Below are 21,124 nucleotides of genomic sequence, written 5' to 3'. Positions count from 1 at the left end.
TGCCCATATACCAATCATACATATCCTCCATCCTATAGTCCCATGCCCATATACCCATCACACATATTCTCCATTCCATAGTCCCATGCCCATACACTCATCATACATATCCTCCATCCCATAGTCCCGTGCTCATATACCCGTCATACATCCTCCATCCCATAGTCCCATGCCCATATACCCATCACACATCCTCCATCCTATAGTCCCATGCCCATATACCCATCATACATATCCACCATACCATAGTCGAGTGCCTATATACCCATCATACATATCCTCCATCCCATAGTCCCATGCCCATATACCCATCACACATATCCTCCATCCCATAGTCGAGTGCCCATATATATCCATCATACATATCCTCCATCCTATAGTCCCATGCCCATATACCCATCACACATATCCTCCATCCCATAGTCGAGTGCCCATATATATCCATCATACATATCCTCCATCCTATAGTCCCATGCCCATATACCCATCATACATATCCTCCATCCCATAGTCCAGTGCCCATATACCCATCATACATATCCACCATCCCATAGTCCCATGCCCATATACCCATCACACATCCTCCATCCTATAGTCCCATGCCCATATACCCATCATACATATCCACCATACCATAGTCGAGTGCCCATATACCCATCATACATATCCTCCATCCCATAGTCCCATGCCCATATACCCATCACACATATCCTCCATCCCATAGTCGAGTGCCCATATATATCCATCATACATATCCTCCATCCCATAGTCCCATGCCCATATACCTATCACACATATTCTCCATCCCATAGTCCAGTGCCCATATACCCATCATACATATCCTCCATCCCATAGTCGAGTGTCCATATACCTATCACACATCCTCCATCCCATAGTCAACCATTATGACATCATAATGAGTGGCAGGGCTTGCAACCTATGATGAATCAGTGTCGCCATGGCAACCATTATGGCATCATAATGAGGGGTGGGGCTTGATCCGCACACACTTTTTCCCCATTATGTAGATGGGGCAAAATTGTTTCGCCTCACAACATAGCTTAGGACGCTCTCGGGGTCCAGATGTGTGACTGTGCCAAATTTTGTGGCTGTAGCTGCGACGGTGCGGATGCCAATCCCGGACATACACACATACTTACATACACACACACATACATAAATACAGTACATACATACACACTTTGAGCTTTATATATTAGATATATATATATATATATATATATATGTGTTTTATTATTTTTGCCTAAAATACAAAGGCCATGTGACATCTTAGGCTAGTTTCACATTAGCGTTTTTTTGCGCAGCGCATCGTGCGCATAAAAAACGCAAAGAAAAACGCAAAACAAATGTGCGTTTTTTTTCTTCATGCGCACGCTGATGCGTCAAAATAACGCAGTGTTACTTGCGTTTTACATGCGTTTTTGCATGCGGTTGCGTTTTTTATGCGCATGCGTTTTTAGGTGTGACATTTCACAATAGCAAAATCTTTGACCACCAATGGGTCACCAGTGGGCGTGTGTCATTGGAATGTTTTATAGACCCTGTACTGCTGAATTCATCAGATTTTGCTGCTGTTTCCGGTGTCAAGATGGACCTGCGTCTGGATAATTTCCGCTTCAAGCTGGATCTTGACATCGCGCTGTCTCAGGCGTATGCCTTTTGTTGCCAGCAAGAAAGGGAGAGGGAGAGACAGCAGAGACGGCAGCGGCGTAGGTTTTGGAGGCATCCAATCATCGAACTCCGGCCAAGCCGTGGAGCATATCACACGCTGTACAGCGAGCTACAGGAAAACCCGGAGAAATTTGCTGACTATACACGGATGTCCCAGGAAAGCTTCCTTGACTTGCTGGGTATGGTTGAAGGAAACATCCGGAGAAGGGACACTCAGCTCCGGCGTGCCATTCCTCCCGAAGAAAGGCTCCTTGTCACCTTACGGTATGTATGTTGTTATGTTTGCATAATTTTTTTGGCTTTTTATTTTTTTTTTTTTTTGGTCCAAAAAATTAGGGTTTTTTTGGCTATTGATTTTTAACATTATTTTTGTGAAATTGCTTTTTTGCATAATGGTTTTTCTTCTGGCATGTACTAATCCCAAGCCTTTATAAAATGTTTTTTTGCTATGTTGTATTAAAAAAACATGCAAAATAGTTAGGCCATGTACTTTTTTATTTTCAGTGTTTTTAGTAATACCCAAGACAGAAATATAATTATTTTTTCTTTTTATGTTTGGCAGGTTCCTGGCAACTGGAGAGTCTTTCATCCCTGCATTTCCAGTACCGGCTGGGAATCTCTACTTTATCTGGGATTGTTGCCGACACCTGCAGGGCTCTGTGGGATGTTCTGTGTCCGGAGTTTCTGCCATTGCCCACTGCCGAAAAGTGGCTTCAAATATCGGAGAAATTCTGGGCAGTCTGCAATTTCCCGAACTGCCTAGGAGCGGTGGACGGGAAGCACATCCGCATCACAAAACCCGCAAGAAGTGGCTCCGAGTACTACAACTACAAGAAGTACTTTTCCACAGTCCTAATGGCCATTGCGGATGCAGACTGCCGGTTTGTGGCGGTGGACATAGGGGCATTCGGACGGGGCAACGATTCACAGACTTTTAAGAACTCTGATATGGGCTGGAGGTTGTACGGCAACCATTTCAATTTTCCACTGGCACGGCCTCTTCCCCAAACCCAAACTCCACCACTGCCATTTGTAGTGGTTGGGGATGAGGCATTTCAGATGTGCCCAAACCTGCTGAAGCCGTACTCCAGCCGTGACTTGGACCACCGCAAGAAAATTTTCAACTACAGGCTTACGAGGGCTCGCAGGACTGTAGAGTGCGCCTTTGGCATTCTAGTGGCCAGATGGCGAATTCTCAGCACCGCCATCAATCTCAAAATGGAAACAGTTGATGAGGTCGTGAAGGCATGCGTGGTTCTCCACAATTTTGTTATGGCAAAGGAGCGGCCGAACTTTGACATGGATGAGCCTGCTGCCAACCCTTTGCCAGATTTTACTCAGCACCCTCTTCGGTCCTCAGTCGAAGTTGCCCAAATGAGGGACCAATTTGCGGACTACTTTTTATCCGATGTTGGTCGTGTAGCATGGCAGGATCAAATGGTTTAATAGTTTTGTTGTTTGTTAAAAATAAAATACATGGTTTTTTATACCTGTACCCAGTGTACTGTGTCTTAATAAACTCCACTACTCATCTGCCCAGGTTAAATTGAAGAAAGGGAAACCACCATAAAAAAAAAAAAAAATATATATATATATATATATATATATTTATATATATATATATATATATATATATATATATATATATATTTATATTTATATATTTATATATATATATATATATATATATATATATATTTATATATATATATATATATATATTTATATATAAATATATAAATATATATATAAATATATATATAAATATATAAATATATATATAAATATATATATAAATATATAAATATATATATAAATATATATATATATATAAATATATATATATATAAATATATATATATATATATAAATATATTTATATAAATATATATATAAATATATATATATAAATATATATATAAATATATATATATAAATATATATATATATATATATCTATATCTATATATCTATATCTATATATATATAAATATATATATATAAATATAAATATATATTTATATAAATATATATTATATATATATATATTTATATATATATATTTATATATATATATTTATATATATATATTTATATATTTATATATATATATATATATATATATTTATTTTTATATATATATATATATATATATATATATATATATATATATATATATATATATATATTTTTTTTTTTTTGGTGGTTTCCCTTTCTTTACTTTCTACCGGATGGTCAGCCATCCAACTCTGAAAGGGATACTATATTTCATTTTTGTTTTATTTATATATATATATATATATATGTATATAAAAAAAAAAAAAAAATATAGTATCCCTTTCAGAGTTGGATGGCTGACCATCCGGTATAAAGTAAAGAAAAACAAACCATAGTGTAGGGCGCAGTGTGTGCAGGCGGCGAAAGACACAATAACCAAACATTATTTTGAAAAAAAAATATAACATTTATTTAAATTATTTTTTAGTTGCTGGAAACTGGGGGGTGTGGAGGGATGAGGAACGGCTTTGGGTGGAGTAAGGGGTTCTAGGGGAAGGAGGAACCAAAGAAGTGGGGGAAGGGAGCTGAGGCAAGGAAAGTTGTGAAGTGGGAGGTGAGGGAGGAGGGAGGGTAAGAGTCCTCCTCTTTGTTTTTTTAGGACGGTGGCCCGTCGTCTTCCTGCTGTCCTCGCTTGAGCCTGAGGACTGGCTAGACCCCGGGGACTGCCTTGAGCCTCTGGACCGCCTTGAGCCTCTGGACTGCCTTGAGCCTCTGGAACGCCTGGAGGCTGGGGACTGGCTGGAGCTGGGGGACCGCCTGGCACTTGTTGACCGCCTGCCAGGATCTTGTTCCAGCTGTGGCATGCTGGAGGTGGTGGATGTCCTGGCAGGGGCCGTAAATATTGAATGCGGGTCCCCCAGCTGATGCTGCTCCGAGGTGGTGGTGGTGGTGGTGGCGGTCCATGCAGGCGTGGTGGCTGTGGCGGTCCATACCGGGGTGGTCCTCCCGCTGGTGGTGGTGGTTGCGGCGCTCAAGGCAGGGGTGGTGACGACGGGCCATCCAGTGGTGGTGGCGGCAGCAGTGGTGGGCCAGGCAGGAGCAGCGCTTGGCATGGTGTTGGCGGGTAAGTGTCCAGCTGCACTCGGACTTGGGGCGGTATATTGGTGTCCGGCGAGGCTTGGAAGTGTGGTGGCTGTGCAGTGATATGCAGCAGAAGTAGGTAATGCTGTAAAACGAGTCAGTGGTGGCACCGGTGGAAATGCCACCACTGACTGCTGCATAATCCTACTCTGCTGCATAGCCTGCATAAAAGCATTGTTGCAGGCCTGCATGACAGTCAACTGGAGGTCAGGGGTAAGGTGTTCCGCCGTGTCCCGAGCTATTTGGGTATAAAAATGATGCGCTGGTCTGGCGAGGTCGACTTCCAGGCGCTCAAGGCGACCCTCGATAGACTTGTAGCGTTGGTCCAAAAGGAGGAAACCACTCTCAAGTCTATCGGAGAGTGCCTTGAGGCTACTCTGAAAGACCGAGCTCAATTCAACGAACTCGGGCATGAGAGGCCTGTCCAAGGTCCTCTGCCGCTGCTGGCGGGAAGTGCCCGCAAAACCAGTGGCAGAGACCTGGGACAGGGGAACACCTGAGCGACCAGCTTCCTGGTCTCCAGATGACTGTGGTGCAGACCTGCAAGGTGCTTCCTCGCTGATGGATGGCTGGGAGGGGTCCGGGGCAGCTTGATGAAGGACCGCTTCGGGACCAGGTTGCAGGGTGCTGCTCCAGGTGCTGTGAAAAGAAAAGAAAGAAATTACTACCATAAATTAACAATCGCCAACTCCTGTGGAATAGAAAAGCACAGAATAAAACACAATACAACTAGAAAATACTTACGTTCGGGAGGCAAGGACCGGTCTTAAAAATGCCAAGGCACGATGGTATCGGTACTTCGTGCCGGTCCTTGCCGCAGCACCACTGCGAACCTTATTCTCCTGACGGATATCCCTGTTGAAGCGGTCCTTCATCGAGCGCCAATGGGTTCTGACTTTGTTCACTGTGATGGAAAAAAAAAAAAAAAGAAAAAAAGTAAGACTATGCACTGGAGGCTGTGATCATCCAACTGTGTGTGATGATAGAAACTCCATGGAGTTAATAGCATCACACACAGTTGGGTGATCCCGGCCAAGATCACTGCTGCATCACACTGCATTTAAATACTTACGAAAATCCTTGCGGACCCGGGGAGAGGCGTTGTCCCAGCCATCCATCAGCGATGCGGCCACCTCGTTCCAGAGCCGCCGGATCACCACGTTGTCCGAGTGCAGTTGGTGACGGGTGTCCCACAACGGGACTCGCTCCTGGACTAGACGGATGAGCTCGTCGTTGTCCAGGGCGAGGTCCTCCTCCCGCTGTGGAGCCTAGAAAAGAAAGACAAACATTAATCTTTGAAAGATTTTAAAAAAAAAATATCGATAACTAGCTGAAGAGCCCGGCGCTGCCCGGGCATAGTAACTAACTGTGGTTAGTTATATAAATTTAAAATTATCCTCCATCCCATAGTCCCGTGCCCATATTCCATCATACATATCCTCCATCCCATGCCCATATACCCATCATATATATCCTCCATCCCATAGTCCCGTGCCCATATTCCATCATACATATCCTCCATCCCATAGTCCTGTGCCCATATACCCATCATACATATTCGCCATCTCATATGCCTGTGCCCATATACACATGATACATGTTCGCCATCCCATAGTCCCGTGCCCATATACCATCATACATATCCTCTATCCCGTGCCCATATACCCATCATATATATCCTCCATCCCATAGTCCCGTGCCCATATACCCAAACAAACAAACATACACACACACACAAACACACACACACATACACACTTTGAGCCCTAGATATTGATAAACAATCCATGAAAAAATTATTTGTTTTAAATGGAAATAAATGGAAAAAAAACAACAAACATCGAAAAAAACAACCATGAAAATTTAAAAAAAACAAACTAAAAAATACCAAAAAAAAAAAAAAAAAAAAAAAAAAACCAGACTAGAAAATAAGTAAAAAAAAAACAAAAAACAGTCCATCTGTACTTACATCACGTCTACCCGCCCGCACTTGGCCTTGCTGCTCCTGCCGTTCCTCCGGTGGTGGTGGCGTGATGGAGGATGAGCTCTGAAAATTAAACCAAAAAAATTAATCACATGTGTTTATTTTTTCAAATCCATACGGAAGCATAGTACTCACTTCTTCTGCCTCTTGCCCTGTCCCGGGGACATATTCTTCACCAGATGAAGACATGCTGCAATAAAAAAAAAAAAGAGACATAAGTACATAGAAATGTATTGAAATTTCAGCCAGACATTAGGTTTTTCATACTTACATTGGTGCAGCTTGTGCTGTGTGTCCACTAGTGAGCAATCCTTAAAGTATTGTGGAATCCCAGTGCCCACACCATTTTATCACCTTGGTTCAATTTTTTTTTTTTACTGTCTAGACCAAATTTCAGTCATGTTTATGTAAAAAACGCATGCGCATAAAAACGCAAGACCATGCGCAAGTATTGCGCTCCCATAGGCTCCAATGTGGTGTTTTTGCGCATTCCGTGCGCATGCGTTGTTTTAACGAGACAGGGCGGAACCAAAAATGCAACATGTTGCGTCTGACGCGCCTGGCGCAAAAGACAAAAAAACGCATGCGCACGAAAGCGCAAATATGCGCAAGACCATGCGCACATCATGTAAAATATAGGTGCGCAGTGCGCATGCGCACTGGTGCGCCCGATGCGCTGCGCACAAAAGCGCTAATGTGAAACCAGCCTTAGAGGTTCGGCCTTTTAGAGATCATTTCATCTTCATCTTACTACTGCTCACAATAACGGTCATTTTGACCAGGGGCGCCCACACTTTTACATGCTGCTGTCAATGCTTCATCCCGCTGGTGCTCAATATTTAATAGGGTCTCGCTATTAAACTTAATGAAAAGTTCGGTGAATTTCTTTGAGCTGTTATTACTAGAGATGAGCGAATATCGTCGGAGAAGTTGTTATTGACTAATATCACTTACCGAATAGCTGCATCGGGACCCCGGATCCCTGGAGCGCTCCCGATAATCAGCTGCATGTGTCGCTCTCCATGCAGGTGCTGTGACTATCACACAGCGCGACACACGCAGCTGATTATCGGGAGCGCTCCAGCACACTGAGTCCTGCACACACTGAGGCCCCTGATCATGTGACCCCTGACTCCTCCCCTCCTGTGACCTCATCACAGGTCCTGTGCACAGAGCAGTCATATATGTGGCAGACACTCCTGGATCTTCTGCTTTCTGGGCCGGTTCCTCCTGTGAGTCCTATTAACCCTTTCACTCCCTGTATTCTCCTTTCTGACAGGACAATATCTGAATTCGGATAGTGTGACAGGAATTTAAGCAATGTGGAAGGAAAAAATGACAATTTTACTTTATTTCCTCACAAAAATGTGACTTTAGCCCCAAAATCGGCAGCGTAACAAATCCTTATTTTCCCACTGTAGTTTGTAGACTCCATATACAGATCCCTTAAGTGCGAAAAGAGCTGAATTCCCCACTTAAGTTATTGCATTTTGGAAATTGCCCCCCACTGGGAATTTATCTCCAGGTAAAGGAACAATTGTGTCTCCATGGGGGTTGTGCTCACAGCCCAACATCGTGTGGCCTCCAAAGAAATGCCACCCCACACCATTACTGACCACTGCCAAACCGGTCATGCTGAAGGATGTTGCAGGCAGCAGATCGCTCTCCACGGCGTCTCCAGACTCTGTCACGGCTGTCACATGTGCTCAGTGTGAACCTGCTTCCATCTGTGAAGAGCACAGGGCGCCAGTGGCGAATTTGCCAATCCTGGTGTTCTGTGGCAAATGCCAAGCGTCCTGTACGGTGTTGGGCTGTGAGCACAACCCCCATCTGTGGACGTCGGGCACTCAGACCATCCTCATGGAGTCAGTTTCTAACCGTCTGTGCAGACACATGCACATTTGTGGCCTGCTGAAGATCATTTTGCAGGGCTCTGGCAGTGCTCCTCCTGTTCCTCCTTGCTTAAAGGTTGAGATAGCGGTCCTGCTGCTGGGTTGATGCCTTCATACGACCCCCTCCACATTTCCTGGTGTACTGGCCTGTCTCCTGGTAGTGCCTCCAGCCTCTGGACACTACGCTGACAGACACAGCAAACTTTCTTGCCAAAGCTCGCATTGATGTGCCATCCTGGATGAGCTGCACTACCTGAGCCACTTGTGTGGGTTGTAGGGCCCGTCTCATGTTACCACAAGTGTGAAAGCACAACCAACATTCAAAAGTGACCAAAACATCAGCCAGACGCATTGGTACTGAGATGTGGTCTGTGGTCCCCACCTGCAGAACCACTCCTTTATTGAGGGTGTCTTGATAATTGCCAATAATTTCCATCTGTTGTCTATTCCAATTGCACAACAGCATGTGAAATTGATTGTCAATCAGTGTTGCTTCCTAAGTGGACAGTTTGATTTCACAGAAGTTTGATTTACTTGGAGTTATATTCTGTTGTTTAAGTGTTCCCTTTATTTTTTTGAACCATGTATATAGATAGAGAGATAGATAAATAGATTTTTTTTCCATTATGTTGGAGGGCCCAATTCCAGCTATTGCTGTGGGATCTGTGATTTCTATCTACTCCACTGTGTACAGGATAATAGAGTATAATAAAGTAGTTATGGACGTGACGTAACTAACATTGTGCAGTGACTCTGCTTTCCATATAGTGATGGATATTTCTTGTTGCTGAAACTGATATATTTTCCCCCTTTAAACCTTTTTTAAACCCCTCTGATCAGTGCGATCACACAACATACAAGCCTCTGATGGCTCCGGTGATGCCCTGTACTCCTGTAGTGCCGTGTATCATCACTGCCTGTCAGTGTAATACTAACGGCCCCATACACATGAGATCAGAGTTGGCTGAACGGTCATTTGGCAGACGGCGATCTCTCCCGACTCCCCCATACACACAAATATTCCAGCTTTCCTGTGGTCTGTATGAGAGAGTCGCCTCCAGACTCCTCTAGAGGAGGATTATCTACAGGAAGAACAAACAGATTATCCACTGAAATTCAGGATGCCGGATCCTTCTCTGCCCTGACATCATCTGTCGGGAGGCCCCCAAATACATTATATGGTCGGCCAAACCCCCCGAAATCAGTGCTTTCATGGAACTTTAGTCTAATGTGTATGGGGGGTTATAAGGTAACTTATTGGACGCTGCCTCTGGCCCGGCCTAATAGACCTTCATACATTGCAGCCCAGACCCCATTATTAGGCATGTAAGTATCGTAGTAACTAGGCCGCCCCATACTATCGAGTACTTGGAGGCGGGGGGCATTCAGCCAAACTCTGTCACACCTTCTTAGATGCCATGTTTGCTTTTCAGGGTTTTGTTGCAGCCTCACCTGTGCCGTCCCTGCGGTGTACGTCTATGTTCTGGGGCCCAAAAAGATTCATTTCTTTTAATAAATGTTTCATATTAAAATTTATAAAATGTGTCTTCTGCTTTTTACATATTTTTTTTCTTCTTACAAGAATTGTTGGAGCCAATTTTCATTAGAAACATTTTAATATCGGCTTTTTCTGGAGTTTTTCTTGTAATATAGGAAAGCCTAAGGCCAGAAATAATCCCCATAAATCACTGTACATGGAGACTTTGGGATCAGATCATTTCTGTCCGTTGTAATTGTGGAAACAAAAAATCTTTTCTAAAAGCCTCAAACTTCTGTGTGTGACTCAGAGCTGAGATCTAACGTGATAGAAGATTCCAGTGCGGGGAAGACGGGAAACCTTCATATAGACGGCCGGTGGGGATGGAGGCAGTGACCGACTCTGGCCACATCTGTCTCTAGAGCCGCAGTAGAAGATGAAGATGTCGTCCTCATCATGAAGGAGTTATTTCTCATGTCGCGTGTAATGAATATCTCCTGCAGTATTGCTAATGCCGATTCCAGTGTCGGTAATGAGACGAGAATTAGCGTTATGGAAGATGAGTCTATGAGGAACGTGTTCAGCTGCCGACTCCGAGGAGGAAACTGCTTGTTGTCTGTGGCTTAAATATATAGGTTTTATTAGTAGATGTCAGGGGAGAAAACTAAACCCTGTAAGATAATAAATCTCCTCATATGTTTCTCTTATTATCTCCAGTAATTGTATTATTACACCGGATTCTTATGATGTTACATCGGATCATCTTCTTCTCATTCAGGTCTCTACAATATCGGATCCTCTCAGTGAAGATCTTCTACAAAAGAGAATTTTCCGGATTTACCCATCAAGGATGGATATGGGCAGAGACAAGATGGTGGAGAGGATGTTACACCTCACCCTAGAGATCCTCTTCCATCTCACTGGAGAGGTGAGAGATTCTGATGACGTCACATTACATCATTCTTATCTATGGGAATAACAGATGGACAGAACTGGAGAGGTGAGGACTCTGGAAATGTCTGTAGTGAGATTTATTAATGTGTCTCTCCATAACCAGGATTACACAGTGGTGAGGAAGACCTCTAGTGATCGCTGTCAGGACCCTGTGTCTGAGGGATGGGGAAGACCCCTGAGCCCAATCACGGGGCCTCCACCTCACCCCCTGATCCATGAGGACATCAATGATCAGAAGATCCTAGAACTCACCTACAAGATGATTGAGCTGCTGACTGGAGAGGTGACACTGCTGGGAATGCTGGGACATTATACAGTAACACTATGAAGGGATCGGGGGATGATGGTATCATTGTATGTGTCAGGTTCCTATAAGGTGTCAGGATGTCGCTCTCTATTTCTCCATGGAGGAGTGGGCGTATTTAGAAGGACACAGCGATCTGTACAAGAACGTCATAATGGAGGTTCCCCAGCCCCTCACATCTCCAGGTAATAAATAGGACTAAATACACACGGTCTATAATTATCTGTATGTAGAGAATGAATTCAGTCCCTGTATGTGTTTCCTCCAGATCTATCCAGTAAGAGGACAACACCAGAGAGATGTCCCCGTCCTCTTCTTCCACAGGACTGTAAGCAAGAAGATCCCAATGTTCCTCAGGATCATCAGGTAGATGGAGAGAAGGTGTCAGGAGATCTCCCCTATGATGTGTAGACGGCTGTGAAGGTCTTGTGCTCAGTCTTGTTTTATCCACCAGTATTATATGTTTTATACTTGTGTAATGAGAGCGGTGGAGATGGCAGGATTACAGCTGATCATAGATGGGACTTCTCCATCTGTTAGTGACTTTTACAATATTTGTTTCAGGGTGAAGATCTGACCCATATTAATACTACAGAGACATATGTGAGAGATGATGAGTGGTGTAAAGAGGAGATTCCCACATATGACTACCCAGGTGAGTAGGAACCACTGAATGCAGAGAAGTCACAGATTCCTCTCAGTCACCGGCTGTGGCTGCTTTATCGGTGGTGTAGTCCGGCCGTATTACCATGGTCACCACTTTGCCTCTAGACCACAACATTCTCCTCCACCCAAAACTGTTCAAATGACTTTGGGCAGTGAAAGCCCTTTTCTATAGAACTTACGACCTGGAGGATCCACCCACCCCCTGGGATTAGTGTGAGGGTGATCCCTTAAAGCGAGATCTATATGATTGCTTGTTCCTAACCTAATATAGGCTGAGTGCGCGCTTAAAGAGTCACACCGAACAGAGAGTTAGATGTCTACTCCTTTCTCAGCAAAGGCTTGCACACAACTGAAGTTTATTCTCAAGACAAAGAGACAGGAAATGGGTGTCACACAATCTTCTGAGTAGCCAGTGTCAGTCTATGATAGGTCCATTTCAGCTTCACTTCCATATTTGGTATCCAGTATCTCAGCTTCTGCGTTCCAAGGATTCCTTCCAGGGTGTTGTCTGAAGACACAGACGCCATCTTGGCACCCCATATGTGAACTGACTTATATAAGGTTTAATAAATGATTTCATTAGCCATTCTCTCCTCCACATTAGGAGACGCTGACCGTTACCTGCCCAGATCTGTAACTATAAAGCCAAATGACAGCGTACGTAGAATGTGCTGACAAGATAGAAAATCACTTGAAGAAAAATCTTATGCTGGGCCTGTAAGAGAAAGCGGAGGGTAATGATGCTGTTGGCTTCCTAGATCCCTGAGATCTTATCTGATGACTCTTCTCTCCCTTCTGTGCTGCTGAATGTCTCATGGTCCCTACAAGACCACGTCCAGTCTTTCTGGCCAAACTTCCCTTTTATGAGCGACAACAGTAAATGTGCAGTGAGGCCAAGTGTGGATTTCTGTCCAATAACAGCAGAGTTTCCCTTTATCCTGACTTTTCAATTTGTATTAAAACCAACTAACTTCAAGGAGGATTGTGATAATCTCCAGGACAAACATTCCGCCTGTGCCATGGTAGATCTCTAAGCTGTGCGTGGCTGATGGCTGTAATATACATTTATTCCCGCCTGCAGGAGATGTGTTGGCTCCAGCCCTGGTGTCATGGAGTCACTCCACATCATAAATTACATTGTTTCTGATCCTAAGGAATTCAGATTACTGCACAATCTCTCCTGAAATGGGGAGCAATATTATTTTCTCTAATCTTCTGCTCAGGATCCATAGTAGCTCCAATGGTCCACCATAAATGAGGGCAACTCTGGTTTACTGTTGTGTAATCTGTATTTGTAGTTTTCAGTTAATGACATTCTCGTGCTCTGGGGCGGGGCTGTGGGTGGGGCTGTGGGCGGGGCTTTATATGGTGCTCTGATTACATATTCATCTGTATTGGCTTATGACAGGTCGCTGACCCCTCACTGACCTGCCCCCATTATTACATAATGCATATAATAGCATTGATATTATTGTTGATAATGCCTATAATATTGTGGCTATTGTGAGACTTAGAAAAAAATTACAGACAGCAAAATGACACCAGCGGCCCCTGTCCAGTAGCCTCTGTCGCATATAAATTTGTAGGACAATATGCGCTAGCAAGCTATCTGTCAGAAACAAATTAATAAATATAATTAGTCCAAAATTTTCCACCTCCACATTTATACCAGGAATGGCATTATAATTAGAGATGAATGGAGTAGCCAAATCCGAAGCCTCACATTTGGGAAATGCTACATCAAGAGGCAAAGCCCCTTGGACATTGGTGTGTGCCAATTCACGAGCACTAGGGACAGCGCTAGTACTGGGCATTGTTCCCGGAGTTGGAGACATTTCTCCAGAAGCGCTATTTTTCCTTCTTGTTGTACTGGTCCTTGTGTGTGAGGATGGACCAGAATCACTGCTCATTTCTGAGCTATCACTGTCGCTGCTACTAAAGCCCTCGAAATCCACATCACCATCTGACACTGCACTTTCTTCACTGTCAGAACATAAAAGTGCATAAGCCTCCTCTGCACTATAATACTGATGGGCCATTTTATTCATTTTAATTTATTTATTTTTTTCCAGAAAAAGAAAACTCTGACATGACTGATGTGACATGACCCAATTATTGGGGAGACAATTGAGAAAAGCCTAATTTTTTAGCCTAATCCTAACTTTAGCCTAACAGTAACCCTAATTATAGGAATAACCCTAACCTGCCTTATCTGTTTTTCTATTGACAAATGATGGACCTGAGTGGGGACTTGTTTTTTGTGAGATGAGAATTGGTATTATTTTTGCCTGCATAACATTGATTGGTTTCGTTTTATTCGATATTTGGGAGGCAGAATGAACAAACAGTTGGACACCACACACTACTGGTTCATCCAACAAGGTTTTCTATTAGACTGTGAGCTGTCATTGTCTTGGTAAATAATGGACAGTGTAAGTAGAAGTGTTCAAAAATATAAAACTCAAGGATATTTTATTTTAAAAAAAATGTTTTTTTATCTTAGCAGATGACTGTATCAGGAGATCAGAGGGACAGCTGATATCTTCAATTTTTAAATCTGATGATCTTGAGATCCTACAAGATACAACTGAAATGATTGCTATTACTCCAGATATATCATCAAACATTCACAGCAAAGATCTGTCATCTGATCCTATGAAACAGGTCCCATCTTCTGATTCATTACTGACTATTAAGGAAAATCAAAGTCACAAAAGAGACAATAAAAACCAAACTGCTCCTTTAGCAAAGAAGCCATTTTCATGTTCAGAATGTGGGAAATGTTTTGCACATAAATCACTGCTTGTTGCTCACCATAGAACTCACACAGGGGAGAAGCCTTTTTCATGTTCAGAATGTGGGAAATGTTTTAAAAAGAATGTGAGTCTTGATGAACACCATAGAGTTCACACAGGAGAGAAGCCTTTTTCCTGTTCAACATGTGGGAAATGTTTTGCACGTAAATCATTGCTTGTTACTCACCATAGAACTCACACAGGGGAGAAACCTTTTTCATGTTTAGAATGTGGGAAATGTTTTGCACAGAAATCACATTTTGTTACCCATCAGAGAACTCACACAGGGGAGAAACCTTTTTCATGTTTAGAATGTGGGAAATGTTTTGCACAGAAATCACATTTTGTTACCCATCAGAGAACTCACACAGGGGAGAAGCCTTTTTCATGTTCAGAATGTGGGAAATGTTTTAATGAGAAATCTCATTTTGTTACACACCATAGAACGCACACAGGGGAGAAGCCTTTTTCCTGTTCAGAATGTGGGAAATGTTTTAATGAGAAATCACAATTGGTTAATCACCATAGAACTCACACAGGGGAGAAGCCTTTTTCCTGTTCAGAATGTGGGAAATGTTTTAGCCGGAAAGTGATTCTTGTTGCTCACCATAGAACTCACACAGGGGAGAAGCTTTTTTCCTGTTCAGAATGTGGGAAATGTTTTAAAGAGAAATCACATTTGGTTGCTCACCATAGAACTCACACAGGGCAGAAGCCTCTTTCATGTTCAGAATGTGGGAAATGCTTTATCTGGAAAACAGATTTGGTTAATCACCATAGAACTCACACGGGGGGAGAAGCCTTTTAAATGTTCAGAATGTGGGAAATGTTTTAACTGGAAGCAAAATTTGGATGATCACCATAGAACTCACACAGGAGAGAAGCCTTTTTCATGCTCAGAATGTGGGAAATGTTTTAACCGGAGAGGGAATCTTGATGAACACCAAAGAACCCACACAGGAAAGAAGCCTTTTTCCTGTTCAGAATGTGGGAAATATTTTAACCGGAGAGCGCTTCTTGTTAGACATCAGAGCAGTCACACAGGGGAGAAGCCTTTTTAATTTTCTAAATGTGGGAAATATTTTACTTGGAAATCAACTGTTAATAAATATCAAAGACGTCACATAGGGGAGAAGCCTTTTTTATGTTCATAATGTTGGAATAGTTTTAACCAAAATTGAATCTTCTTAAATGGGTTGTCGCTTGTCATTCCTCATGTTTGCTTAAAAAAAGGATAAAACTAAACTTTATTAATTCCAAATGTATAACTATACCCATATTTCACGCCCTGAAGGGTAGTCAGTATGTGACCAATAGAAAAAGCATATACCCCACATCTCAGTATATAGAGTGAGGTGATGTATACACACTCACTCTCCAAGCCTCTAATTTCTACGGGTTTCATCATCCTCACCAAAGGCGACTCATCAGGAGACTATTTAATATTGACCTATATTCAAGCAAGACTAGACAAAAAAAACTAAAATCATGTATCATGTTATTCGAAACAGTCAGAAAACTAGCCCCATATTGGCAGATCCCAGACCTCAGACTATATACTGTGTAAGTTTATAAGCCCCTCCAGTGTCAGGAATAGATAGTATGTGAAAATACAGTATAATTCTTGTGTTTTTCTCCTATAGGGACTGCCCTAGTTTGGTAATGTAACTGCTGTTAATTAGTAGTGCAGACAAATTGTCCTAGACTAAACTCAGTCTTCAGACGGCCCAATATGTACCACTCAGGGAAAACTTACCTGCTCCAAAGATCATTAGCAGCTTCTAACTAATGGCCATGCTGCAGTCTGTCAGGGAATGAGTGCAATATCGTTATAAGGACTAGGGATATGTGCAATCATAATGTCTGGGAGATCTGTGCCATTATTAAGTATGAATATGGAAATTATCTATGAAAGTAAAGTGTTCCCTGAGCGGTATAACATGCAAAACAAGCCGCGGAGACACCATCACATGTTTCTCAACGCAAGCAATGACTAGCCAGTTCTTTCCCCGGGAAGGAACAACCACGTGAAGGGCAGTCTCCTATGCCAAAACATGGTATCCACAGACAGCTGTTTCGGGGTATTGCCCCTCATCAGTGTGGCGTAGGAAACTGGCCAGTAGGAGCAATGCCTAGTAGAAGACTGTGAAAAATGAGGATGAATGAACTCATGGAGATCAACATCCAACACTGCGGAGACATCATCACATGTTTCTCAATGCAGTGATTCTAGAGCAATGCCCTCATCCCCTATGGGAAATATGTAAAACATGCAAAACACAAGCTGCGGAGACACCATCACATGTTTCTCAACGCAAGCAATGACTAGCCAGGTCTTTCCCCGGGAAGGAACAACCATGGGAAGGGCAGTCTCCAATGAAGGAAACCACCTATGCCAAAACATGGTATCCATCCACAGACAGCTGTTTCGGGGTATTGCCCCTCATCAGTGTGGAGTAGGAAACTTCCCGGGGAAAGACCTGGCTAGTCATTGCTTGCGTTGAGAAACATGTCATGGTGTCTCCGCGGCTTGTGTTTTGCATGTTTTACACATTTCCCATAAGGGATGGGGGCATTGCTCTAGAATCACTGCGTTGGAGAAACATGTGATGGTGTCTCCGCAGTGTTGGATGTTGATCTCCATGAGTTCATTCATCCTCATTTTTCCCTGAGCGGTATATACGGTATTTTCACATACTATCTATTCCTGATACTGGAGTGGCCTATAAACTTACAAAGTATATACACTGCTCAGAAAAATAAAGGGAACACTTAAACAACAGAATATAACTCCAAGTAAATCAAACTTCTGTAAAATCAAACTGTGCACTTAGGAAGAAAAACTGATTGACAATCAATTTCACATGCTTTGTGCAAATGGAATAGACAACAGATGGAAATTATTGGCAATTATCAAGACACCCTCAATAAAGGAGTGGTTCTGCAGGTGGGGACCACAGACCACATCTTAGTATCAATGCTTTCTGGCTGATGTTTTGGTCACTTTTGAATGTTGGTTGTGCTTTCACACTCGTGGTAACATGAGATGGACTCTACAACCCACACAAGTGGCTCAGGTAGTGCAGCTCATCCAGGATGGCACATCAATGCGAGCTGTGGCAAGAAGGTTTGCTGTGTCTGTCAGTATAGTGTCCAGAAGCTGAAGGCACTACCAGGAGACAGGCCAGTACACCAGGAGATGTGGAGGGTGCCGTAGGAGGGCAACAACCCAGCTGCAGGACTGTTACCTCAGCCTTTGTGCAAGGAGGAACAGGAGGAGCACTGCCAGAGCCCTGCAAAATGACCTCCAGCAGGCCACAAATGTGCATGTGTCTGCACAAATGGTTAAAAACCCACTCCATGAGGATGGTCTGAGTGCCCGACATCTACAGATGTTAAGTGTTCCCTTTATTTTTTGAGCAGGGTACTTTGCAGAGGTCATTTTCACACCTTCAGGAACCTTAAAGGGCCCTACCAGCTGTTTCCCTATGATTTAGGCCCAAAACTTGACTCCTCCACCTCCTTGCTGATGTCGCAGCCTTGTTGGGACATGGTGGCCATCCACCAACTATCCACTTCTCCATCCAGCTGGACCATCCAGAGTTGCTCGACACTCATCAGTAAACAAGACTGTTTGAAAATTAGTCTTCATGTATGTCTGGGCCCACTGCAACCGTTTCTGCTTGTGAGCACTGTTTAGGGGTGGCCGAATAGTAGGTTTATGCACCACAGCAAGCCTTTGAAGGATCCTACACCTTAAGGTTCCAGGGACTCCATAGGCACCAGCAGCTTCAAATATATGTTTGCTCGTTTGTAATAGCTAGCCGACCCCAAACTTCAAACTATATACTTTGTACATTTATAAGCCCCTCCAGTGTCAGGAATAGATAGTATGTGACCATACAGTCTATACCGCTCAGGGAACACTTACCTTTCAGAGATAATTTCAGTAGTCATACTAAATAATGGCACAGATCTCCCAGACATTATGACTGCACATATCCCTAGTCTTTATACCGATATTGCACTCATTCCCTGACAGACCGCAGCATGGCCATTAGTTAGAAGCTGCTAATGATCTTTGGAGCAGGTAAGTTTTCCCTGAGTGGTACATATTGGGCCGTCTGAAGACTGAGTTTAGTCTAGGACAATTTGTCTGCACTAGTAAATATCAGCTGTTACATTACCAAACTAGGGCAGTCCCTATAGGAGAAAACCCAAGAATTATACTGTAGTGTCACATACTATCTATTCCTGACACTGGAGGGGCTTATAAACTTACACAGTATATAGTTTGAGGTCTGGGATCTGCCAATATGGGGCTAGTTTTCTGACTGTTTCGGATAACATGATACATGATTTTTGGGTTCTCTTCGTCTAGTTCCGCTTGGATATACTTCAATATTAAATAGTCTCCTGATGAATGAATGAATCCAATGAATATTCATTTCTCTTAAGTAGCGGCACACATGATCGCCGGTAGCAGCAGGAAGCCAGTGGCTGACACTGCGTGCTACTGAAGAGCAATGAATACTCTCCGTGATCTCCGATGAACCGTCCCAGTGAGTACTCCAGCTCCTGTGCTCTGCTTGTGAGCAATGCATGACGTCCCTGCCATGTGCTGCTTACAATCATAAAGCAGTTGCTGGCACCGGAGCAGGATGCTGTGAGGGAGCGCTGGGTAGGTAAGTGTAAATTTTTTAATGTTTTCTCGTGGGGCCATGTATGCGAGGATGGGGGTGGAGGCAATAGGGATGGGGCCCTACATACTAGGATGAGATGGGGGCCCTGCATACCAGGATAGGAATGGGGCTATCATACTAGGATGAGATGGGGAACCCGGAATACCAGGATAGGGATGGGGCCATGCATACTAGTATAAGGATGAGGGTGATCATTCCTGCCAGGATAGGGATGAGGGGGCCATGTGTATCAGGATGGGGATGAGGGGACCATATATGCTAAGATAGGGCATACTGTATTAAGTACAGAATTGACCACATTTTTTGCTTTATTTTTTTTCCCCTAATTTCCCGCTCTAGAACCTACGAGCGTCTTATAGTCCAAAAAATACGGTATATATATCTTTTTTTTTCTCAGGGAACTCATTCCTCATGTTTGGCCTCATTAACCCCTTTCCTTCATTGGACGTAATATTCCGTCCATGTGCCCTGGGCCCTAATTACCATGGACGGAATATTACGTCATAGCGATAAGCGGCGCCCACGTGGTGAGCGCCGCTTATCGCGGCTGGGTGTCAGCTAATTATCATAGCTGACACCTGGCACAATGTGTCAGGGGCGGTCACGGACCGCCCCCGACACGTTAACCCCTTGTACACCGCGATCAAACACGATAGCGGTGTACCGGGGGTTAAAGGGAAGCATCGGCAGGGAGGGGGCTTCCGTGCTTCCCTGAGACCCCCACGGCAGCGCAATGTGCAGCGCTGCTACGGGGGTCTCCTTTCCTGCAGGTCCCCGGATCCAATATGGCGGCGGGGACCTCCGAGGGCCTGCAGGAAGCTGGATTCCTCAGTGCCTGCAAAGCGCATGCAAGGAGGAAATCTGCACACTGCCTGTGACAGATCGCTGATCTGTCACAGCGATCTGTGATGTGACAGATCAGCAATCTGTCACAGGACAGTTATGTCCCCCCTGGGACATTGTAGTAAAGTAAAAAAAAAAAAAAAAGTGTAAAAATAATTTTAAAAAAATTACACATGTTTGGTATCGCCGCGTCTGTAACGACCTGCCCTATAAAACTGTCCCATTAGTTAACCCCTTAAGCAAACCTCTTAAAAAATAAAAATAAAAAATGAAGCAAAAAATAATGATTTATTATCATACCGTCGAACAAAAAGTGCAATAACACGCGATCAAAAAGACGCATATAAATATCCATGGTACCGCTGAAAATGTCATCTTGTCCCGCAAAAAAACGAGCCACCATACAGCATCATCAGCAAAAAAATAAAAAAGTAATAGCTCGCAGAATAAAGCGATGCAAAAATAATTATTTTTTATATAAAATTGTTTTCATTGCATAAAACCGCCAAAACATAAAAAAGCGACATAAATGGGGTATCGCTGTAACCGTACTGACCCGAAGAAGAAGACTGCTTTATCAATTTTATCGCACGCGGAACGGCGTAAACGCACCACCCAAAAGAAATTCATGAAACGCTGGTTTTTGTAAATTCTGCGTCCCAAAAAACAAAATTAA

The 21,124-nt window shown here is 43.3% G+C and overlaps 1 protein-coding gene across 1 annotated transcript; it reads left to right on the top strand.

Annotated features, from left to right (window-relative positions):
• Nucleotides 1-11,198: 11,198 nt before the first annotated feature.
• On the top strand, nt 11,199-16,025 carry LOC141076811 (uncharacterized). Its single transcript, XM_073564120.1, has 5 exons — nt 11,199-11,420; nt 11,503-11,626; nt 11,710-11,807; nt 12,006-12,096; nt 14,614-16,025. The coding sequence occupies exons 1-5, from the start codon at nt 11,199-11,201 to the stop codon at nt 15,708-15,710; spliced, it is 1,632 nt and encodes a 543-aa protein (XP_073420221.1). The 3' UTR covers nt 15,711-16,025.
• The last annotated feature ends 5,099 nt before the right edge of the window (nt 16,026-21,124 follow it).

This window comes from Dendrobates tinctorius, unplaced genomic scaffold (assembly GCF_039654945.1).
Source record: "Dendrobates tinctorius isolate UK_male_01 unplaced genomic scaffold, ASM3965494v1 ptg000430l, whole genome shotgun sequence".
Taxonomy (NCBI): Eukaryota; Metazoa; Chordata; class Amphibia; order Anura; family Dendrobatidae; genus Dendrobates; species Dendrobates tinctorius.
The sequence above is the reverse complement of the archived record's forward strand: the minus strand, read 5'-3'. Positions and strand labels throughout refer to the sequence as shown.

Bases quoted from the DNA above. Each gene is read 5' to 3' on its own strand.
- LOC141076811 (XM_073564120.1), top strand. From the start codon at position 11,199: ATGTCTGTAGTGAGATTTATTAATGTGTCTCTCCATAACCAGGATTAC. The intron at 11,421-11,502 runs GTGACACTGCTG...TGTATGTGTCAG, and splicing joins TTGAGCTGCTGACTGGAGAG to GTTCCTATAAGGTGTCAGGA. The intron at 11,808-12,005 runs GTAGATGGAGAG...TATTTGTTTCAG, and splicing joins ATGTTCCTCAGGATCATCAG to GGTGAAGATCTGACCCATAT.